At 42.4% G+C, this 22,966-nt stretch overlaps 2 protein-coding genes across 2 annotated transcripts in view; one reads left to right on the plus strand and one right to left on the minus strand.

The window, feature by feature from the left end:
* Window positions 1–5,455, minus strand: part of TRIM13 (tripartite motif containing 13) — a 322,462-nt gene extending 317,007 nt beyond the window's left edge. The window contains exon 1 of the mRNA XM_069205356.1: window positions 5,365–5,455. The gene's annotated coding sequence lies outside the window, so the exon portion shown is untranslated. The remainder of the gene's footprint in view (window positions 1–5,364) is intronic.
* Window positions 5,456–5,989: 534 nt separating this feature from the next.
* Window positions 5,990–22,966, plus strand: part of SPRYD7 (SPRY domain containing 7) — a 129,781-nt gene continuing 112,804 nt past the window's right edge. The window contains exon 1 of the mRNA XM_069205358.1: window positions 5,990–6,161. Coding sequence (XP_069061459.1) covers window positions 6,059–6,161 — 103 coding nt within the window. The 5' untranslated portion in view covers window positions 5,990–6,058. The remainder of the gene's footprint in view (window positions 6,162–22,966) is intronic.

Below are 22,966 nucleotides of genomic sequence, written 5' to 3' on the forward strand. Positions count from 1 at the left end.
GGTCCCTCCTATCTCCTTTAGCAGACTCTTCTTGCAGATTCATCTTTCCGAGCCATTGGAAGGACACTTACTACTAAGCTTGAACTGGCCGAGTGAAGACAGATGATCTAAGTCCCAATATCCTGACTGTGCAACTACCTTGACAATGCACAGCTCTAGGGTATACTACCGTCTTACGCTATGACGTTCAAGGCAAAGACATCCGGCCTGACACAGACGCCCCACAGTACATGCGCCCTATGACCTGTTCCCAAATCAGATGTCGACACATAGAGGAGCCCACTCCCTACCCCCAGGGGGCCAGATGGCTCTGTATTCATGCCCTCGCCACCCGACTAGCTTGCTTATTTGCTTATCCTCCCTACCCTTTCTCGCCTTTACCCAGAGTGTCCTATTACACGACATTTTGTCTACTCCCCATCTCTTATCTCTACCTATACCTTTTCTTCTGTCCCTTTCCTTCTTTCCCGTTTGACTTGATCAGTACAATATGTTTTCAAATCACGAATGACAATATCCCATTGTTTTACCCGCTTTCCTTATTCTTTGATGTACAATTGTTCACAGATGCCGGGACCTCGATCACCGGGACCACCTGGGTTTTGTACTGTATTGCAGTGTTCACAATAAAAACTTTTTTTTTTTTTAAATAATTGTGGGGGCTGCTTGAGTAGAGTTTCACCCACCCTCAAACAGGAACTTACATGCCACATGCATAGGCCTGTTCCAACTAAAAAACCATTGAACCAAGAGCCAATTCGTTTTGATTGCTCAACTCTGCAGTGACAGCAATGTCCATCAGCTTAAACCCTTGTGCTGGTTGCCCGTGCAAGCGGTGAAGTATCAATAGACTGACATTCATGGGTGTGGCCTGAGACACTCTTTTACCTAGCATGGTCCACTTCTTGAGTGACACTGTTAAGAGGAAGAGGAATACTATAGGGAGCTCCTAGAGCTGCTCACAATGCTAATTGTGTTACAGATTGGTGGAAAACCCAGAGCCAGGTCTGTAACTTGAAAGAGTCCCGCCAGATCTCAAAACCTGATTTTCAAACTGGTCCCTCCTGGACTCTGCATTTGTGCCCTTAGCTTTAGAGGCAAAAACACTGATTGATTTCTCAACATTGACTGTAAAAACCTTTAACTTAATTCATATTAGCTAGGACGCCCATATTTACATTTCACAATTTACCTCATCTTGTGTTCCGTATTTGTTTTTTTGAGACGTCTTTCTGAAGTTTTTTTATGCAACATATGTCTCTTGCGTGGTGCACACTGTAAAAGAAGTCACCTCTAGTTGTCTGGGTGAGTTCAGGGTACAGGGGGTGTTCATGATGGGCAACTACGAGCGCTCTGGAGCTGAGGCTGAAAGCAGTGTCTTTGTGACAGTGCCTGTCTGTAGGTGATAAAGGTGTTCAAACTACCAGCTTATCCAATCTTTGGCCTCTCTGCAGAACACTCAGAGTGATAATCATGTGTCAACTGTAATTGACATTTTATGTGAACGTGTGTGAAGGAGGTACACATGTGACAAAATACTGACAGTGCAAAGGAAAAGAAAATTATTTCTTTACAGGGAGGAGGAAAAGTGTGGGGGGTGTGAAAGAGAGAGGTGGTGAAGGGGAGGTTATGTGAGATCGTACATACACTAGAACAGAGTGAAAAGGCAGTGATAAAGTTGAAGATGATGTGTGAGATATGCAATTGGAGGATTTCCAAAAGATGTGGAAAGAGGTTCATAAATGACTAGTAGAGTGAAAAGCTGCTGGGAAAAGTGGTACAAAGAGGACAACAGGAGTCATTGAGACCCTCTAAAGACCAATGACTTACTCCACTTACTTTACTAATGCTTAATTTATAGACTCATACCTTCAGAATAGAAATGGTTTTGGTTGTAATTATTTACAACACAATCATTACTGTTACTCACTTATCTCGTACTGCTAACAAGCAGTAACTAAACCTATAGACTTGGGTTCATTTATGCATATGTTCATTGATGTGTGATGTCTTGATGCAATAACATAAGATTCGGAAGGGCACCCAAACAACGGACAAGTAGCACAGGCTTCACTTTATGGTTTTCAACCACGCCCTTAATTAAACAAACTGCAGCACTTGGGAAGGTTTAGGTTTCTAAGTTACACAAGCCGGTAATTTTTATTTTTCTGTCTGATAATACATGTTGTACATATATGCCAAAAGAACCAATTCAGATGAGAGCCTAGCGTTTTTTGGAGTAAAAAAAATGGCTTTATTTGAGCTGTCTCATCTAAAATTGCCCATGGTTCAAAAGAAGTCAATGGGGCAAAATACATTTCCCATATAAAAAAAAACACTTTTCTGTTCTAAAATGTTGGTATGTTTGATACTGTATTTAAAATAGATGAGTCTCTGGTATCTACTAATTTGGTGCGCAATTTGAGGTATTTTAAAGTGCACCGTCTACCATTTACTGATCACAATCCAATTCACATTTCCTTTTCAGTCAATAATCTTGTAACATTAACAAGATCTATCCGTCCCCCCATCAGCTACACAAAAAACAAAGGGGTCCGCTTAAAGTGGAATAATGTCAACCTGGATAATTTCTTAAATAATTCAATCATTATTCTGGAGACTGACTTCTCTTGTTGCCTGTCTTTTGAAAGGCCTCCGGAAGATATCCTCAAGAGTTTTAATAATATTAGTGGCGAGATAGCTAGCCCATTAATTTCTAAAAAACAGCCCAGTGAGCGCCCACCGAAATCCTGGTTTAAGCTCAAAGAGCTTAAAAAGGCAACTGCTTGCACACCACGCAATCAAGAGATTATAACTAGCTCCAGAAGGGCTTATAAGCAGGCCCTATTAAAAAGGACGCGTGAGCTGAGGACCAAGGCATGGGAAGAGCTGGATAAAGCGGCCAAGCTAAAAGACGGTAAACTTTTTGGGGAGATTGTTAATCGCCCATTTCTTAATAATGATTTTACCTCTGGAATCGAGTGTCACATTAGCAGTCAGGACTGGTTTGATCACTTCTCCGACATCTTTAAATCCAGGGAGGTCTCTCCTATCCAACGGGAAGTTTTAGCCTTCCCATTAAACTTAGTAGGGGAGAAATGGCTAGTTGACCTTATCAATCTATCCTCTGTAATTAATGCAATCCAAAGTGCAGCTAACAATAAGGCCCTAGGACCAGATGAGATTCCAATCGATTTGTATAAACATAACATTGATTTCTGGGTCCCCCTATTAACCAATGTCCTCAGGTCAGCTGTTAAAGGCAATCTGAGGGACTCATGGAAAGAGGCAATTACTGTCCCAATTTATAAAAAAGTAGATCAAAGCTTGCCTTTGTGTTATCGTCCGATCTCTCTATTAGATTCCACAGTACAGATCCTTGGTCAGGTAATCCTGGATAAACCAGAAATCTGGGCAGAGGACACAGCATTTTTTTCACCTATGCAGTATGGCTTTAGACCCAGTGTAGGGACAGTAGAGCAGGCTTTAAACCTAACTCTTATCTGGAGGTAGTAAGTCAAAACCAGGAGAGGAGAGGTGCCCTTCAGATGGCATTTATGGACCTCTCCTGTGCTTTTGAACTAGTGAATCGGGCGATTCTATGGGATTAAATGGCTCAAGCTGGCATTGAACATGCACTGGTGGATCTGGTGCAAAGACTACATACAGATACAACAACAAATGTGCGCTACACACTCTTAGGGGAATGTACAAGCCCAATTAGGGTGCCCAAAGGAGTGGGACAAGGTTGTATTATTGCACCTTTTTTATTTTTACTGAACATTAATTCCCTGGGTAGCTATTTAGAGTCCCATAGTTTGTACATTCCACGCTTAGGCCCACAAGCAGTCCCGGTCCTCCTTTATGCAGATGATGCAGTTCTGTTGGCATTAACAGCAAATGGCCTTCGACAATTGCCCAAAGAGTACTTAAACTGTGGGTAGCATCAAATGTGCTATTTAGATTTGCAAAGCAGCTTGGTTGTAAACCTATTAAGGAATTGATAGCAAATGTATTTCTCTTGGGGTTTACGGTGCTGGCGTTTGGGGAAGCTCTTTTCTTGGGCAGCTACAAGTTGCAGAGAATAGATGTCTATCTAGTCTGATGGCATTACCTCAAAGTACAGCAAGCCTGATTCTTCACCTTGAATCAGGGGTAGATTATATTGAGGATCTCATGGGTTTAGCTCCCCTGCTACTATGGATTAAACTCTGGGTTACACCGAAGGCGGCATTTTCCCGGCTAGTTTTAGCAGATTGTCTAAAACTGACCAACTGGCAAGCAATCCCTTGGCTGGCATATGTTAATAGCAATTTTTATGATCTTGGCCTCAATACCCTTTTTTGATCATCCTGATGATATTTGTTTCCAAACCAAAGAACGGGTCAAAAAACGGTACCGGCACACAGGGAGGAAGGGCATATGGTAAGAGCCCTCACCATGGTGTCTGTGATGAATTTTATGCAGCTTGACAACATTTCAGGGGTGAGTATGTACTTGTGATGGCTAACCAATCCTCAACATAGGTTTCACATAACAAGGCTGGGGCTTAACTTAACTCACTATTTGGTAGCCTTCCCAGTAGCGGGGACTAGAACAACTATTCATTCTCATTGCCCATGTGATAACACCTCCATTCAATCTACGTTTTTTGTTTTTTTGTAAATTATACTCTGTATGTCCGGATCGCTTTCTTCACTCTGTCCTTAAACATATGCAACCTTTATCATTAAAAAAATGGTTTGAGATACCTGCAATCTGCTGCCTCTCTGGAAATTTGCTATGCTGCTGTGAATTTTATTATCTCAACCAAAAAGCAACAGAAGGCCCATGGCACGGTCTTTGAATTTTTAAGGTTGGATGAGTTTTATATTTGTGTTATTAGCCAACTAGATTTATAACGCACTTTATGTGAACAGAATTGAAATTCACTTTATACAGTGTTGGTTTAGTAAAAATAACGGTTTTATGGATATTCTATTGTGTATATTGGATTAAGATGCAACACAATCAAAGGGTCTTTTTTACTTTGCACTATTAGATCAAAGGAAAGGCCGAAACTGGCTTATATTATTCCCTATTTTGCACAATTTGTTTGTACAGTTTATTTTAGCTTTTTAACAGTTTTTAGACTTCATGACTATTGATTCATTTCTATTCATAACGATTAATGTTTGTAATGCTGTTTTTATGTACTTTCATGGACTCAAGTGAGACCGAATAAAGCTATTGACTAACTGACCGAGTTGCGCTTCCCGGAATTTGTCACCAGTCATCGACGTGAAGAAATTTCCAGTGATGACATCACGAGAGGTGGTATGATAATTATGCTAATGTGTAACTTTAAAACCCGAAAAAGCCCACCTGCTTCTGGTCACAACATGTTGGAAAGTAAACATTCACGCTTGTATTTTCAATATCAAATTTCAACTTTCTCCGGATACAAGACGTAAAGGGTCTCCTTGCACGTGTTATATTTATATTGTTAAACGTCTCGTCATCTTGGGAAAAGCTGCGTCCTGCGTAAAGAAACGTGAGATGGTGACAAACTTATGAGACCCCGCCCCTTACGCTGACAATGGGGGTCATTTGAGACTGCCATCTTGTAACAGGAGTATATTCTGTTTATACAATCGTCCTACTTAAAACTTAATTATGTATTTATGTTTCAAAGTTAGAATAGGGTGTACTCATTCCAAAACTGAGTGTGTTCATTTTCACGGTCGCCTATCCCGTTAATTTTTACAACAAAAGTGATTTCGTGTTGCCTGCCCTATTACTTTGTACTACAAAAGAGATTTGGTATTATCATACAATTTAAAAAAACTTGCGCCGTAATATGCTCAGCGAACTGGGAATACAATGTAATAATAGACGCCTTCGGTGGTTGCCTCACGCTACTTTTATTTGTATTCGTCAGACGGCCGTAGACGCTAAGACATGGCTGCCTCCTCGAGCAGCTCATGGGAGGGCGGGCGCCCGCGACGAGGGGTGGCTGCGGGGAAGTGGCCCAGTTCTAGCAGTAGCTTTTGCCTGGACCTAGTGCTTCTTGCACGAGATGGCATCAGTGCTGTGCTGTTTAAGGTGCTGCGGGGATGGCGGCCCTGGGCACATTCCCTTGAAGGAGATGCCGGCGGTGCAGTTGGACACGCAGCACATGGGTGAGGAATGCTGACGTTGGTGTCTCGATTGGTGCAGTTTGCCCTCACACCTTATTATCCCTACGTTGATCACTTGACAACACCAGTTCTGTGCTTCTTACAGTATTTACATATAAACACCGAGAACATACTGGCTTTTTGTCCCCTTATTCATTTGGACGCATGCATTTATAACGACCAGCTTTCTGATTTATTCAGTGTCCTTCCCACTTAGTCAAGAGGCACACGGTACCTTTTTGGTTTCCATCACAACCCCAAACCAGAGTACGCTGTCACCCTTGCGTAAAGGTAATCTACTTGTGTATTGTGATCGCACATATTATGTGATGTGTGTCCATTTGTGTCGTCTTTCTTCTAATTCTTCCATTACCGTCCACTTAAAGTTCAAAATAACAACACGAGTTCGGATAACATATTCTAGGAAGACGTTGAAAAGTGTTCATCCATATTCTGTTAATTTACTTATCCACTATATGTGCTCTTAGCAGTTTACAGTGTTATGTTCTGCATTCTCGGAATCATTTGGCGAGATATGTGTACTGTTAGGGAGACTAGATGTTTGCTGTGCCGATTTAAATGGTATCTAGCGTTAAATGTAGATTCACTGGACTAAACCAACCAGAAAGACTTCTCGGAGTTCAGGGGCACTTCGGTTGTGAGTAAATAACGCATTAAATTCTCCATTGCACACAAGGCTGAAATGGTGACAACATGGTTTTATAGAGCACCAGTGTAGGAATAACATAAGGCAGCGCACCACTGTACAGTTTGAGCGGTGATATCCTATGTTGAAGTGCAGCATAAGAGGAGGCACACTTGTTTTAAACGCAAGTTACAGTTTTATTTATTGGATCTTGTTAGAAATGTAGGCAAGAACTTCAAGACATTAACAGTGTTGTGTTCAGGGTGCTTGTTATATACTGTTAGCACAAAAAACAAGGGGCTCAATAAAGCAAGCATATTTTCTCTTCTTTTGCGTGAGCAGTTTTATTGTATCATGGCAAAGATGATTGATTTTCCCGGTATACGATTTCTTCTGATCTACTCTTGCCACCTTTTAAAAACAAATGTTCACATTGGGAATTACAGCTCAACATTTATAAATGTTGTTTTTCTTGTTCTAATTGGTGGCATGTGGGTTTTTAGAAATATATTGAAATACTGTAAAGACAATCCAGTGTCCTCTTGCAACTGTTTTATTGGTTAGTTTGTATTTCTTTTAACCTGAGTCTTGGAGTCCTATCTTCAGAGGTTTGATGCACTTAGGTTTCTGTAAATTGTGTAACATAATCGAATCAGATTCTGAATCTTACAATTGGATCTCCATAAATATATACCCCAGAATGGTACTTCTGAATGGGGTAAATCTTCATGCTGTGTTTTTTTTTAAAAAATCATTTGAACATGGGAAAGGGTATGTGTGGAAAGGTAGCTTTTCTAATTGTCAGAAACACTTTTGGTATGTGCAAACCTTTTGTATAATAATCCAACCCTCGAAGCACATTGGAATCGGCTGTACAGAAGGCTGGAGTTAGTATATTCCTAAATTTGGAAACGGAATGTGACACCCTTTGAGTAAAAGGGTTTGCAGAAGAACGGGATCTCTACACCTGAAAAATACTTTCATAGCGGTTGCATGTTTTTGACATACGTTCACCTCTTAAAAAGTTAAAGGAGAATATGAGTCCAGCGTTTGGAATAGTTTTTCAATTGACTTCACATAGCTTACGCTAAAAACTCCCATATACTGTAGTTGGATCCATTATTAACCCTTTTTAGGGACATCCTCACCTGGCAAGGGCTTTTAGGGCACTTCCTAACCTTTTAATTGAGTGTGTTTCATTGCATTTGGAATGTATTGTGTGCAAAACCCAATTCAGGGCAACACTGAGATTAGTGTTTCAGGCAAAAGGTAAAAAGCACGCAAGTTTATAGTCTGAAGGGCATCCCAGCAAATAGAGAAGATAAATTGACGTTATTTCATAGATAATTATCAAACACCTGTCTATTGGTGCCAGTAGTTAGAGGTATGGCGCTCACAGCTTTAAATCTGTTTTTTTCTTTTAGTTGCAATCCATGATTTTCATTACACAATATTGTGTATGATAAACATCTGTATTGTAGTGCTCCATTTATATAGTGCTGAACTACCCTTTTAGCGAGACCTGAAGCACTTGCCTACATGGGTAGGAAGCTACGCTGCATAAGGTGTGTATTTTGAAGGACTTTGCCTTTGTGTTTTCTTCCCTTTGTGGCAAGTGTTTCCATGTCGTGTGTGATGCCCACTAAGGTGCAGCTATCAGTGTGCTGGATGAAGAGGTGTGAGAAACATACATTAAGTTTATGGTTTTCAGTAAACTGGAAGCCTTGAACAGGTTCCCTTTATGGTATGTCTTATGAACATAGTTTACTTAGCTTGTTACCTCACCGGATTGTCTAACCTGATATTTTGTTTAGAATTTTTGGTTGGTCCTGAGCAGGCATGGCTGGAGAGAGAAGTGGTGCGGAGGTCCGCTGGAACGGACTTCTTTTGCCAAAATCTGTTTATTGAATTTTGCCACCTTAAGGACAAGTACCAGTCAGGTAATAAGGGATATAGAAACATTTGTGTAAGGGGCCCATGTACCTGGACCTCAGTATAGCACAAGGGAGCCAGAGCAGAGGGACATCAAGTAGATAACCATCCAAATAAGTCAGGGTCCAAATTAAATACAATTCAAACATGCTGTTGAAGCAAAATCAGTGTAAACTATGGGATAGGCAATACTGCAGTCACATCATATGGCCACATTAAGAGACAAAAATAATATAGATCATTATTTCCCCATGAGGTGTACATCTGGTTACAGAAACATATGTATTACAACATGTCTGGCGAGCAATTCCATTGTAGACTGGGTATGTACAGATCCATGTTAGATCCAAAATAATATTCTGGCTAGGCACCTCCACAAAGAAACTGAACTTAATACCTACTCAACAACAAACGGGAAAGGGGCAAATAGTCTGCTGCTGAAGCTAGAGAGGGAACTACACGGCCAGGCAAAGCTGGCAATGGAAAACAGCAGTTGAGGGGTGGGGGAGTTGATGCAGGGGCATCGAGGAGGCAATGGAAGTCTCCGTTAACAGATCGATTGGAGAGCTATAGCTGCCAGGAACCAGAGGGTTATTCAAAAAGTTGAAGAGCACAAAGCCTGGGTGGTTGGAAGCAAAGGTGTTCTAAGCGTGAGAAATATTCAAAGAGGGGTTTCCATAATCAGATGAAGTTCTTATCTGTGAGGAAGAGCTTATGTGATAAATGTTCCAGTGCCATCGTGTTCCATAGCCTGGTGAACCAGGAGGCCAGAGGAGTGGGAGCAGGGGATTTCCAGGCCAGGGTGATCAATTGTTTGGCAGCACCCGTCATATGACACACTAGGTACCAATAGGGGTGAGTTAGTGCCTCAAGTCTAGTTGGTTGTTGGCCTCGGATAATCGGATAGTTCTGCTGGGACAGGGAACCCCAAGGCACCTTTAATATGGCTTAGAACTTCTCTCCAGAGAAGAGCGAGTTGTGTACACGTCCACCAAATGTGTTTAAAGGTATCATCTTGCGTCCCGCATCATCAGCAAGGATTGGAGCTGTGGGGAACATTGAATGCAGGTGGACTGGAGTATAGTACCAATAGAGTATTAACTTGTAATCTTATTCCTGTTTGGGTATGCTACAGTGTGTCTTGGGGATTTGCTGCCATAAAAGCTCCCACTGTTTTTGTGTGATGTCTGTCACCCCCTCCTGTTCCCATCTGACATGATATGGTTGTCTCAGCAACAAACAAGATTGCTGGCGGACACTATAGGTCCTGGAGACTAAACCCGTAGAGCCCTCAAAGTGACGGACCAGATTTTTGAAAGGGTGTGCCACATCTTCCGGATTAGAAGGGTGGAGTGCCCAATGGCCCAATGGCAGAGTTGAAAGTATTGATGTTGAAGTTTGTCGGGTAGTTTAAATTCTAATTTGCATTGTTGAAATGATTTAATTTGTGGGCCCTGGAATAGGTCCCGAAGCATCTTGCAGTCAGCGTTCTCCCAAGCAGGAATTGAGCCCGGGAACAATCCCGGCGTAAACTCCGGGGTGCGCATGATGGGGGTGTTTGGGAAGGGAAACAAGGTAAAGCCATAGGCAAGCACAATCCTGTCCCAGATCTCAAGCACCATCGAAGTGGGGTTTGCAAGGTAGGCACTACGAGGGCTATGAGATTTTGGCAACGAGGCTAAGTCTCAAAGAGGCCTGCACATCACTGCTTGGTTCATAGTTTGCTGTCTCTAACCACCCATTTGAAGATAAATCTTAGGTGTGCCACCCAGTAGTAGTTGAGAAAGTTGGGACAGTCTAGGCCTTCCCGAGTTCTGGGGAGCATGAGTATGTTATTGGAAATGCAGAAGGCACAAACGCCTTTCTGTAACCAGCGGATGTCCTCTGCTGGGATAGGAGTTGGTAGGGCTTAGAACAGATAGATAATGTGTGGTAATATATTCATGACCATGTCAATATGACCCAACTGCAAGATATGTTGTGGCTTCTATCTGCTCAGGTCCTCTAGAATAGCCTTACGGTAATGGGGCCAGGTGGCGTGGGTCCAAATAGGTAAGGAGCTTGTGATATTAAGCCCTAAGTACCGAATAGACTTTGTGGCCCAATGAAAAGGAGCCAAGGCCCGCAATTCCTGGAGGAGATGAGGTGCTATAGTGAGATTTAGTGCCTGCAATTTGGACAAATTGATTTTATATCCTGAGGCAAGCTCAAATTCTTGTAGTTTCTGCACTGTGACAGGGAGGGTCAATCTGGGGTTAGTCGGTCAGTAATAGATCATCTGCAAATAGCAGAACTTTGTGGTTCCATCCTCCAGAGGGAATACCTGTGATGTCTGCAGTCTGATGAAGGCAAATCCCCAGGGGTTCTATGACAGGACAAAAAGAAGAGGGGATGAGGGACAGCCCTGACAAGTACCTTGATGTATCGAGATGGGGCCAGTAGAGTGGCCGTTAACCCCCCTCATGGAAGCTGTCGGGTCAGTGTAAGAGGCCATAATTTTGCTGATCATAACTAGCCCCAACCCAGTTTTCTGGAGGACAGCACGTTAGAAATCCCAACTGACCCTGTCAAATACCTTTTCTACATCTAACAATAGGAAGAGGGCGGGAATGTTATGCATGTGAGCCTTTTCTATCAGGTGGGTGAGGTGCCAGGTGTTTTTAGGCTCATGTCTGTGTTGTATGAAGCCCATTTGATCAGGGTCAATCAAACTCAGGAGGAGGGATTCTAAGGGATTGGCCAATATCTTGGTGTATATTTTAGCATCAGTATTCAAGAGGGGGTATTGGTCTGTAGGAGGGGAATTGAGTGGGGTCTTTGCCGGGCTTAAGAATGAGTGATATTTTGGCCGCTGACATGGGTGTTAGGCCAGTGGTGTGCGTGAAAGTGTTAAATAGCACAAGCAGATGTTCTTTCAAATAGGAGAATGAAATCTTAAAAATGGAGACTGGCAGGCTCTCTGGGCCCGGGATCTTGCCTACTGACAATTTCCCATGGGCTTATTTAAGTTTGGCCATCGTAAAAGGTGCTTTTAAGTCCCGGGCAAGTTGAGGGTCCAAGGGCGTCCATGAACATTCTTGTAGATAGGCATGAACAGCTGCTAAGTTTTCTCCCCTATCAGCACAGAGATCGCAATAATAGTTGCAAAAGGTCTCTTGTTTGTCAATTTCTCTAACTGTGTAGCTGGAGTGTACCATGTGTAGTTTAGCGATGTGGGAGCGAGCATATCTACGATGGGCTTTGATACTATCACCACATCTCTGAATGTTGTGAGATATAAAGAAGTGTTCCTAGTAGCCAGTTGGGACCTGTAGTGCGAACTAGATTAGAATCATCCGATTAGCCAACAGTATGTGACGGATCTCTCCAGTGATTCCATGCCTGTTTGATTGATGATGACTGATTTATTGGCTTGTACAGTAATAGGTGATGGACAAGACCAATGGCAGATATGTTTTATCTGAGTCTAAGACGATTAAGCTAAAGTTGGCTGCTGAAGGCTGAGTGTTAAAGTATTATTATTGGTGTGAGTCTGAAGGGCTATATATGAATTGACATTACTATATTATACTCAGACTAACCTTTGTTCAGCCCTTCTTAATTTACATGGATACTAAAAATAGTGTGCTGGTTGGGTTGTACCATATGTGGGCTGTAACTAGTAGATTGTGCTTTGAAGTGCGTTTATCTTTTTGGGTTCTGTCCCATGGTTGTTGGATGGTGTAATTATCTTGGAGATAGCCAAGGTTTTAACTGTTTTGTTTAGAATATATGCTGAATTCTTAGAATCTTGTTTAGTAGTGAGTTCCAGAGTTTTGGGGCTAGTACTAAGGAAGAAGAGTCTCCTATGGATTTCTCATAGTAAAGTTCATGCCGGGGACTCATCCGTGGTGCAAGGCTTGGGTGCAGTGCTCAATTTTGTTTTTATTGCTTGGGTTTAACTTGCAGGTATAGTTGTCTTTTTTCTTTGAGTACTCTCTGAACAATGCAGAATACATTGAACATTGCCCTTCTAGCTATAAATAGCCAGTGGAGGGATTGTAGGATTGGAGTCATACAGTTTTATAGGTGAAGTTGAAAATGGAGTCTTGTGGGAACATTTTGAATATTAGTATTTTTTTGTATGGTGAATCTGATTGCACAATCCCGGTTGTATGACTGCACTTTCCTCGACATGTACTCTGAGATTTAAGACTTATCGTGGTCTTACGTAACTGCCACTTTTCTTCCTTGTGACTACCATGAAAGAGTTACTCATAACCCTATTTCGGAAGCATATTCTATCTTCTTTCTACATACATTTGGTACTTTCTGGACCGCGCCTTTGATTTGAGCCTTGAAAAAGACACTTGTTGTGACGAAACATGTGTTGGCTTGCATATGCAAAGATGTTCTTCCAACTGAGTGCGATGGCTGTGATTAAGGAACGTTGATGACTCGATGGACCTATGCTGATGTCTTCTAATAAAGGATCATTTCGCAACTGTTTTCAATTGAAAGACTGATTTATATATAGACTTTCTGAGTGCAGCATGTCTGTTATTAACTTTGTTAAAGTGTTTGTTCTGATACGTTCTTGGGTATTGGAGTGTACCCAATCGCATTGCCCCTACAGTTTTCTATCAAAAACGCCACATTTATACTGTCACCACATTTGGGAAGTGCATCTTCCTTGCCACCACTACCCAGCTTGCTTTGTATAAACTATGGAATTCATTACCCCCAGATATAAGATCCACGGATAACAATCTTGTCTTCTGAAGACTACTCAAAAGTTGTCTCTTTCCTTCATAATCACCATTCTCAAACAGCAATGGACTGCATATGCCTGTGTTGATATATCTTTAATCTGAAAATGGGTATATTCTAGATATGTATAGTTCTTCAGAAAATATGTATGGCTACCATGTGATAACAATAAATTACACTCATACTCTTTAAACCTGTTTACCAAATGTATATTTGCTCACGATTAAATATGTATGTGAATATATATATATATATATATATATATATATATATATATATATATATATATAAAATGTATATATATGTGTGTGTGTGTATAAATAAGTAAATTAAAGTAAAACATTTAAAAAATACATATTTTTAATAATAATGAATAAATTAAAGAAAAGTTAAATAATGATGAAAAAAAGTATATATATAAATACAATTATAAATAAACATAATATAAATTTACTCTCTTGTAAGCTTTAGTGTCTACCGATCACCAAATGTCATGTCTCTATCAATCTATCCTCCATCCTCACACTGACTCATCCCAAACCCATTCTACTACTTTCATCTCCAAAATAACCCTGCCTAAGCTCTTCCCTCCTCTTCCACATCTAGCTCACCCAAACCTCACATTACTACCAAGCTTGATCTCCCAAGCAACCCTAATAAATTCTCCCTCGTTTATCTCACCTTGACTCATCCAATACCCCTCCTGCTACTATGATCTCCCTAACCCTTTCCACAGACTCTTCCCTCCTCCATCTCTCCTTTACTCATCCTATTACTATAAACTCCCAATTAACACTTCTGGATTCTTCCCTCCTCTATCCCACCATTACTCTAGTCAATCCAACAATAAACTCACATATTCTCTGCTCAAATTAACTCATAAAAATATTAAAACTGAACTCATAATTCCCTATGCTAATCCACCACTAATTCCTCTTGGGTTCCGGAGTAGCGTGTTATTTGCCAGAATGCGCTTCAACGCCTCATCAGCGGTAGTAAGTGCTATATATAAATACTATTACAATACAATATAATATGTGAAAGGACTGGTTTCATGTGGATTCTATCTGGGGGGGAAGGTTGAGGGAAATTACTGCCGCAGTGGGTGCTATAGATCCCTGTCTCGAATTGTATGTTTACTCTGTCCTCAAGAAATGTGACAAAAAGATACTGTGATATCTCGCATTGATATGCACTGCACTGTATTTTTGTTGGCTATGTTTTCCAAACTCAATAAAAACAGAGTTTAAAAAAAACGTAGGTAGCAAATATACTTCATGCAATAAGCAAATATACTTTAAGCAAATAGATATTTGGGTACAGTAATAATTTTTTAATCATTTATCTTGGTCCAAACAGACTAGTTTTTTAAAACCTTACCATAGGAAAGAAAAACACGTTTGCATGCTCTACACGGAGTCCTTGGTGGAGTGCTTTGCCAAACTTTTATATATATATATATATATATATATATATATATATATATATATATATATACTCACAGCATGTATTCAGTGTTGATGTATTGCACTTTTTCTGTTTGTCATTGTTTAACTGCTGTGAATATTTTGGCATTTACACGTTTTACTGCATTCAAGCTAAATGCTTATTTTCATATATTTGTGTGCTTGTATTTGATATCTGGGTGACTTAATACATTCATTACTCAAACTAAGGGTGCTGCATTATTTGGCATCGTTCCCTCTTGGTTTAAAGCAAAGCAGAACAGGGGGATCTACCAACTTTGCCAGCATGACAGCCCAATCAGCCAAGCCTTCTGTTCGTTTCTCACCTTTTTCTTGAAGCTTTCATATAATCTTACATAGCCTTTTCCAGCAAGTCTAGTTTTTACTGATCACATTTTGGGGTTATTGGGCTGACTCAATGTATAGCTAATACCTCTTTTTGCATGTTCAACTGACATAAGCTAACTTCTAAGACTAGTCTCTAGCATTTAGTACCAGGGTACCAGTGCCTGTAAGTTAAAATGCCCTCTCAGGGACTGCAGCACTTGTTGTGCCACCCTTAGTGGGACAAGGTAAAACGGTTCTCCCAGCATGCAACAGCAGACTGGTAGAGCTGTTTAAAAATGTCTAACTCAATCTCAGTTTTTAATGTGTATGATCGAAGGCAGGGTGCAGCATATTGAAAAGCAGAGCATGTGTTTTACATGTTCTAACAGTAAAAACTTCCAATTGCTATTTTTACTGTGAGCAAGGCTTGTTGCCTCATTGGTGAGTACAAACTTACATGCTGACAACTGAGCTATGTTAACTTCAGAATTAGGCTAATAAAGTTAGTACTTCAGGGTACCAAACAACTTGTTATATTAAGCCCAACTTTATGCCCAAGTTGAAATTAATGTAACTTGTGGTTACATACACCTCTTAGAATGTTTCCACTCTGTTGCCCAAGCATTCCAGTGGCCATTTGCCGATGCAGGCCCCAAACCAGCCTTCTGTCCTTCTGCTTATTAGGGAGACATTTAAACAACTCTCATGACAAGTAACATTAGAGGCCTGCTATTAGAGGAGGTCTTACCTCCTCCTGGTAAAAAGCCACACAGGATGTAGCCCAGAAGGCGAGCTTCAAAGGGGAACCACCTATGAAGGGCAAATGGTAACCACACTTGAGAAGGTCTGCTCTTTTGTCTGGGTAGACAGATTGGCATTGGGGTCAGAAAGAAGGAACACTTGCCAAACCAGTTTTCTCATGGGTGTGTAGCCCCCCTGGTAGCCATACCTATAGGGGGTAGGCTAATGAGCACCACACACCAAGAGAAGATTCCTGATATCTTGGGAGTGGGCAGAATAGCTAGAGGTCACACTTCACAGAAAAAAGTTATCAGGGTAAGGAACGAGGTAGCCCATTGGCTAGTGATTATGAACTCCCCTAAGGGCATGTTCTGGGCATAAATTGGGCACCCTTTGCACCCAGCTCTCTCTTGGACTGGAGAAGAGGACAGAAGAATGACTGCCTGTAAGGAAATGCCTCCTTGGCATGGTTACCCCCTGACTTTTTGCCTTTGCTGATGCTATGTTTTGAATTGAAAGTGTGCTGAGGCCTGCTAACCAGGCCCTAGCACCAGTGTTCTTTCCCTAACCTGTACTTTTGTATCCACAATTGGCACACCCTGGCATCCAGATAAGTCCCTTGTAAATGGTACCCCTGGTACCAAGGGCCCTGATGCCAAGGAAGGTCTCTAAGGGCTGCAGCATGTCTTATGCCACCCTGGAGACCCCTCACTCAGCACAGACACCCTGCTTGCCAGCTTGTGTGTGCTGGTGAAAACAAAACGAGTAAGTCGACATGGCACTCCCCTCAGGGTGCCATGCCGGCCTCTCACTGCCTATGCAGGTGTAGATAAGTCACCCCTCTAGTAGGCCTTACAGCCCTAAGGCAGGGTGCACTATACCATAGGTGAGGGCACCAGTGCATGAGCACTGTGCCCCTACAGTGTCTAAGCAATACCTTAGACATTGTAAGTGCAGGGTAGCCATAAGAGTATTTGGTCTGGGAGTCTGTTTTACACGAACTCCACAGCACCATAATGGCTACACTGAAAACTGGGAAGTTTGGTATCAAACTTCTCAGCACAATAAATGCACACTGATGCCAGTGTACATTTTATTGTAAAATACACCCCAGAGGGCACCTTAGAGGTGCCCCCTGAAACCTTAACCGACTATCTGTGTAGGCTGACTGGTTCCAGCAGCCTGCCACAACCGAGACATGTTGCTGGCCCCATGGGGAAGAGTGCCTTTGTCATTCTGAGGCCAGTAACAAAGCCTGCACTGGGTGGAGATGCTAACACCTCCCCCAGGCAGGAGCTGTCACACCTGGCGGTGAGCCTCAAAGGCTCACCCCTTTGTGCCAGCACCGCAGGACACTCCAGCTAGTGGAGTTGCCCGCCCCCTCCGGCCACGGCCCCCACTTTTGGCGGCAAGGCCGGAGAAAATAATGAGAATAACAAGGAGGAGTCACTGGCCAGTCAGGACAGCCCCTAAGGTGTCCTGAGCGGAAGTGACTCTAACTTTTAGAAATCCTCCATCTTGCAGATGGAGGATTCCCCAATAGGATTAGGGATGTGACCCCCTCCCCTTGGGAGGAGGCACAAAGAGGGTGTACCCACCCTCAGGGCTAGTAGCCATTGGCTACTAACCCCCCAGACCTAAACACGCCCTTAAATTTAGTATTTAAGGGCTTTCCTGAACCTAAAACTTTAGATTCCTGAAACTACAAGAAGAAGAAGACTGCTGAACTGAAAAACCCCTGCAGAGGAAGAACAGAAGACACCAACTGCTTTGGCCCCAGACTTACCGGCCTGTCTCCTGCCTTCCAAAGAAACCTGCTCCAGCGACGCTTTCCAAGGGACCAGCGACCTCTGAATCCTCTGAGGACTGCCCTGCTTCAAGAAAGACCAGAAACTCCCGAGGACAGCGGCACTGCTCCAAAAGAACTGCAACTTTGTTTCAAGGAGCAGATTTAAAGACCCCTGCAAATCCCCGCAAGAAGCGTGAGACTTGCAACACTGCACCCGGCGACCCCGACTCGACTGGTGGAGAACCAACACCTCAGGGAGGACCCTCCGGCGACTCCGAGACCGTGAGTAACCAAAGTTGTCCCCCCTGAACCCCCACAGCGACGCCTGCAGAGGGAATCCCGAGGCTCCCCCTGACCGCGACTGCCTGAACTCCATTTCCCGACGGCTGGAAAAGACCCTGCACCCGCAGCCCCCAGCACCTAAAGGAACGGAACTCCTGTGCAGGAGTAACCCCCAGGAGGCCCTCTCCCTTGCCCAGGTGGTGGCTACCCCGAGGAGCCCCCCCCTTGCCTGCCTGCAACGCTGAAGAGATCCCTTGATCTCTCATTGAAAACCCGACGCGTGTTTGCATTCTGCACCCGGCCGCCCCCGCGCTGCTGAGGGTGTACTTTTGGTGCTGACTTGTGTCCCCCCCCCCGGTGCCCTACAAAACCCCCCTGGTCTGCCCTCCGAAGACGCGGGTACTTACCTGCTGGCAGACTGGAACCGGGGCACCCCCTTCTCTCCATTGAAGCCTATGTGTTTTGGGCACCTCTTTGACCTCTGCACCTGACCGGCCCTGAGCTGCTGGTGTGGTAACTTTGGGTTTGCTCTGAACCCCCAACGGTGGGCTACCTTGGACCAAAAACTGAAACCTGTAAGTGACTTACTTACCTGTGAAACCTAACAATACTTTACCTCCCCCAGGAACTGTGAAAATTGCACTGTGTCCACTTTTAAAACAGCTTATTGTGTTTTATGTAAAAAGTATATATGCTACTGTAATTATTCAAAGTTCCTAAAGTACGTACCTGCAATACCTTTCAAATGAGATATTACATGTAGAATTTGAACCTGTGGTTCTTAAAATAAACTAAGAAAATATATTTTTCTATAACAAAACCTATTGGCTGGATTTGTCTCTGAGTGTGTGTTCCTCATTTATTGCCTGTGTGTATGTACAACAAATGCTTAACACTACTCCTTTGATAAGCCTACTGCTCGACCACACTACCACAAAATAGAGCATTAGTATTATCTCTTTTTGCCAGTATCTTACCTCTAAGGGGAACCCTTGGACTCTGTGCATACTATTCCTTACTTTGAAATAGTGCATACAGAGCCAACTTCCTACACTGCCTTGCTGACTGAGAACCTGGCAAGCAGAGGCTGCACCAAAGCTGGGCTGCATCAGCTGCTCCTTGGGCTAGTGAAGATAGAACTGTGCCTGTGATGTCCTGCTCATGGAGAAGTCGTCCCTTAGCTTGGCGAGAAACAGACACTACAGGAATCAGTTGGCTGACTTCTTGTTCGTAACAGAGGGCCACAGAAGCTGAAGAAGACTATCTAGGCGAGCTGGTAGCCCAGATCACTGGATCGTTGCTCCTCTTCGCAGCACTCCTTGAGGACGGAGACCCTAAACTAAAAAGTTGTACCAATTCTGCTGGACCCTGAAGAGTCAGAGTGCAGAAGGGGAGTTATCGCCAAAAGAAAGGAACTGCTGAGTTTTTGTTCTGGGTGGACAGTAGTCCATTGGCAACTGGACATTAGCCACAGGGTTCGATGTCACTCAGTCCTCTTCGTTTTCGCAAAAGTTGACCCCCTTGGACCAAGGAATACCCCCAGGAAAGCTTCCGTCAACTGCACGGCATCTTCTGCTTGAGTATTTTCAGCATCCTGTATCCCTTGGATCAGGACCACATCATAGAAGTTAATGGTAACTGACTACTAACACTGGAACTGGACTGGAGACTGGTTTCTTGAAAAGGTTATTTGGACATTGTTGGTCCCCTTGACTGAGTTGGTCACTTCAAAGTAACAACATTCATCCTTTATATAACTTGAATTTGCCAATGCTTGTTTGCTGTTGAATGAAAAGCCTTGATTAATTGTTTCTTTAAAAGACTATGGGCCAGATGTATCAAAACATTTTGCATTCGTAAATGGTGCAAATTGCAAGATTCCGCCTTTTGCGAATGCAAAATAGCCTTTCACGATGTACAAAAGGCACTGCAGTCCAATTTTACGGAATCACAGTTTTTAGTGATTCCCTAAAATTGGAACTCGGAATTTGCGATTTCCTAAATAGGAAATAGCAAATAGGGAATTCCTGTTTGCGATTTCCTATGTACATGTATCCAGTATTTCCTAAATGCGAACTGGACATTTAGGCAATGCAATAACCACCAACTCCAAGATGGTGCTAATCATGTGCACTTAGAAAAAATGCATTAAAAATGCATTTTTTAAAGTTCCAAGTAGCGCACGCATGCCCCTAGGGCTTGTGTGCGTTTTACATGTGCACAATTATTTCGGGGGTGCATCAAAGGGGTCCTCTGGCTCTCAGCACCCTTGTTTTTGCATTATCTAATTACCTAATAGGAATTTGCCAATTAAGGAATGCAAAACCATTTGCACCTATGGGCCTTTAGGCCCCATAGGAATGAATGGAGTCTCATTCCCTAATAGTGATTCGCTAATGGCGATTGCGAATTTTTTGAAATCGATATTGGGGAATCGCTATTTTGTTACATTCCATTTTGCATTACCTAAATAGCGATTTCTTAAAATTCGCTTTTTAGGTAATGCAAAATGGAACTTTGATACATCTGGCCCTTAATCTCCTAAACCCCCCAGTGGATCTTTTTAGTTTTGGTGTCCTTAATTTTGTAAAAAAAATTATAGATATATTTTACAAATTAGTGCCGTATTTTTTTTCTTTTCTTCATCATCATTTGTTTAGGTGCTATTTAAATGCTTTACACTTGTTCCTTTGTTGAAGCCTCACTGCTCAAAGCCATAGTTACTCAGGGTTGAGCTAAGGATAGACCAACAAAACCTAAGTGGTCCTAAGAAGGGTTGGTAGTGTATTACACGGTGAGATCTCACAACCACACTATGTAATGCACCCGATTTCCTCACACCAGTGATACAAGCCTTATTTTCAAATTTTCCAAACAATCATTGCTTGTTCTAGTCAGCACTGACCCTTTGGCTGTACTAAGATACTGAACCACTCTGTCGCAAACCTCATCTACGTGGGAGCAGTCCACAGCATGTGGATCAAGTGAGCCCCTCTTGATCCACAACACCTGCAAGCAGATGTTCTTATCCGGTTAGATTAGTGCTAGTTTTTTTAAGTACTATACGTCGTATGTACATCGTGAAAGTAAGTCACATTAACCGTGCATTGAGAGAAATTTGTTAGACTTGTTCACAGGCTTTCCTTCCCATCGGAGACTGTCTAGGCATCTGGGCACATCTGTGCCCACCTTTCTCGTGCTTATTCAGTCTCGCCTTTCCTAACTAGTCTTGATGCTGGTTACAGATTAGAAATGAATCTCTTACTCTTGCCAGATTTAATATTCCTCGCATTGTTTCTGGGAACTCCAACGGAAACATTGTCCAAATTTCTCTAGTGATGCGCACCATTCTACCATACTAAATTAATTGACCAGGGCCCACTCTGTAAGTTCACAGGTCTGATCAAAGGTCAGAAATGTGTTTTTTAGGAACACGTTTTGGATATTTTGACAGCCCCCTTCTCTCCATCTTGCTATGGACTTGTCCGGAGCTATGTCTCAGAAAGGCCTAATGGACGATAAGCGAATACCGACAGAAAATTATTTTTTTTGAGGGACTATTTGACCATCAATTCCCAGACCCTTCCAAACTGTTTTATGGGTGATGATTTTGAACATATGTCCCCCAGCATGAGGGCCTTAGGCAGGATGTTTGGGGGGAGATGGGTCCCCATCAGCAACCTGTTCTTGTAGATATCACATCATAAAAAAAGTACTGCATGCTGCAGATAATCAGCCCCATAATACAGAAATAAGACTGAAAAAAACACTCCCCTTTCAACTGCGACAATTTCAATGTTTGACAGAACTACTTTTTCCCACCAAAAGCATGGAACACATTCTATCCAGTTGCCGGAACAGGCTAAACGGCATTGGGCACATGGAGTTTGTGGGATATAGACACCTTGGGAGCATCTCAGTTACCGATTTCCTCATTTCTGATAGTGATAATCGCTTCTAAAACTCTATACAATCTTCAATCCTGTCTAGTGCCCTTCCCATATTGAGCATTGTCAGAAATCTTTTCTGCATAGTCGCCCCAGAATATTTTCACCTTTTTCTTAACCCTATTTTTGATGTATGTGGAACTCCTGCACTGTTACCCATGCTAAACAGGAGTAAAGTGCCTGTGCTTACCCTTTAAATGTTGTTAAATTGGTTTATTTCTAATTGACTCATTTAACGTGCCTGTAAGTCCCAGTATATAGTATATAACATGTACTTGGTGCCTAAACATCACATGCGTCCAGTGGACTGTAGCATCTATTGTGCTATCCTGGATTTGGGGTCATGTGTAGCCTGACAGCAGTAGTTTGAACCCTGCTGCAAAGACCTGTCGAAATCATGCCTTTGACAGGTAGGAAAACCAGATTTTATATATTAAATTAGCCTTATCTAAATACACCTTACTGCCCACAGGGCAGGGTGCATTTACATATTTAAGGAGTGGAACATGTGTGACATTAGAAATTGCATGTTCCCCAGTGGCAAGGCCCAAATCAACATGGTCACTGGTCAGGTTGTAGCTGGCACATAGGCAAAGTCAAAGTATAGATTATATACTTTAATCTATAACTTATGGCCTTTGCCACCTACAGACTTTGTTCAAAGACTTATTTTTATATTTAATACAAATTTAGTCTAATGGTGAAGTTGGATTTTAGTTAATATATTGGAAATGCAACTTTTAGAAAGTTACCTTTATCCCTTCCTGAAGCTGCTGGCGGATAATTTGTATTCGCTCTAGAGCTGCTTCCCAGCTTGTACTTGGTCTCAATAAGTTGTGAAAAAGATGTGAAAACTTCTCCCAGAGTAGTGACACTAGCTGGGAGTGGGGAGTTGTGTTCTTTCCCTGGCTGGAAGACCAGTTTGTGTA

The sequence above is a fragment of the Pleurodeles waltl genome, chromosome 8 (assembly GCF_031143425.1).
Source record: "Pleurodeles waltl isolate 20211129_DDA chromosome 8, aPleWal1.hap1.20221129, whole genome shotgun sequence".
Classification (NCBI taxonomy): Eukaryota; Metazoa; Chordata; class Amphibia; order Caudata; family Salamandridae; genus Pleurodeles; species Pleurodeles waltl.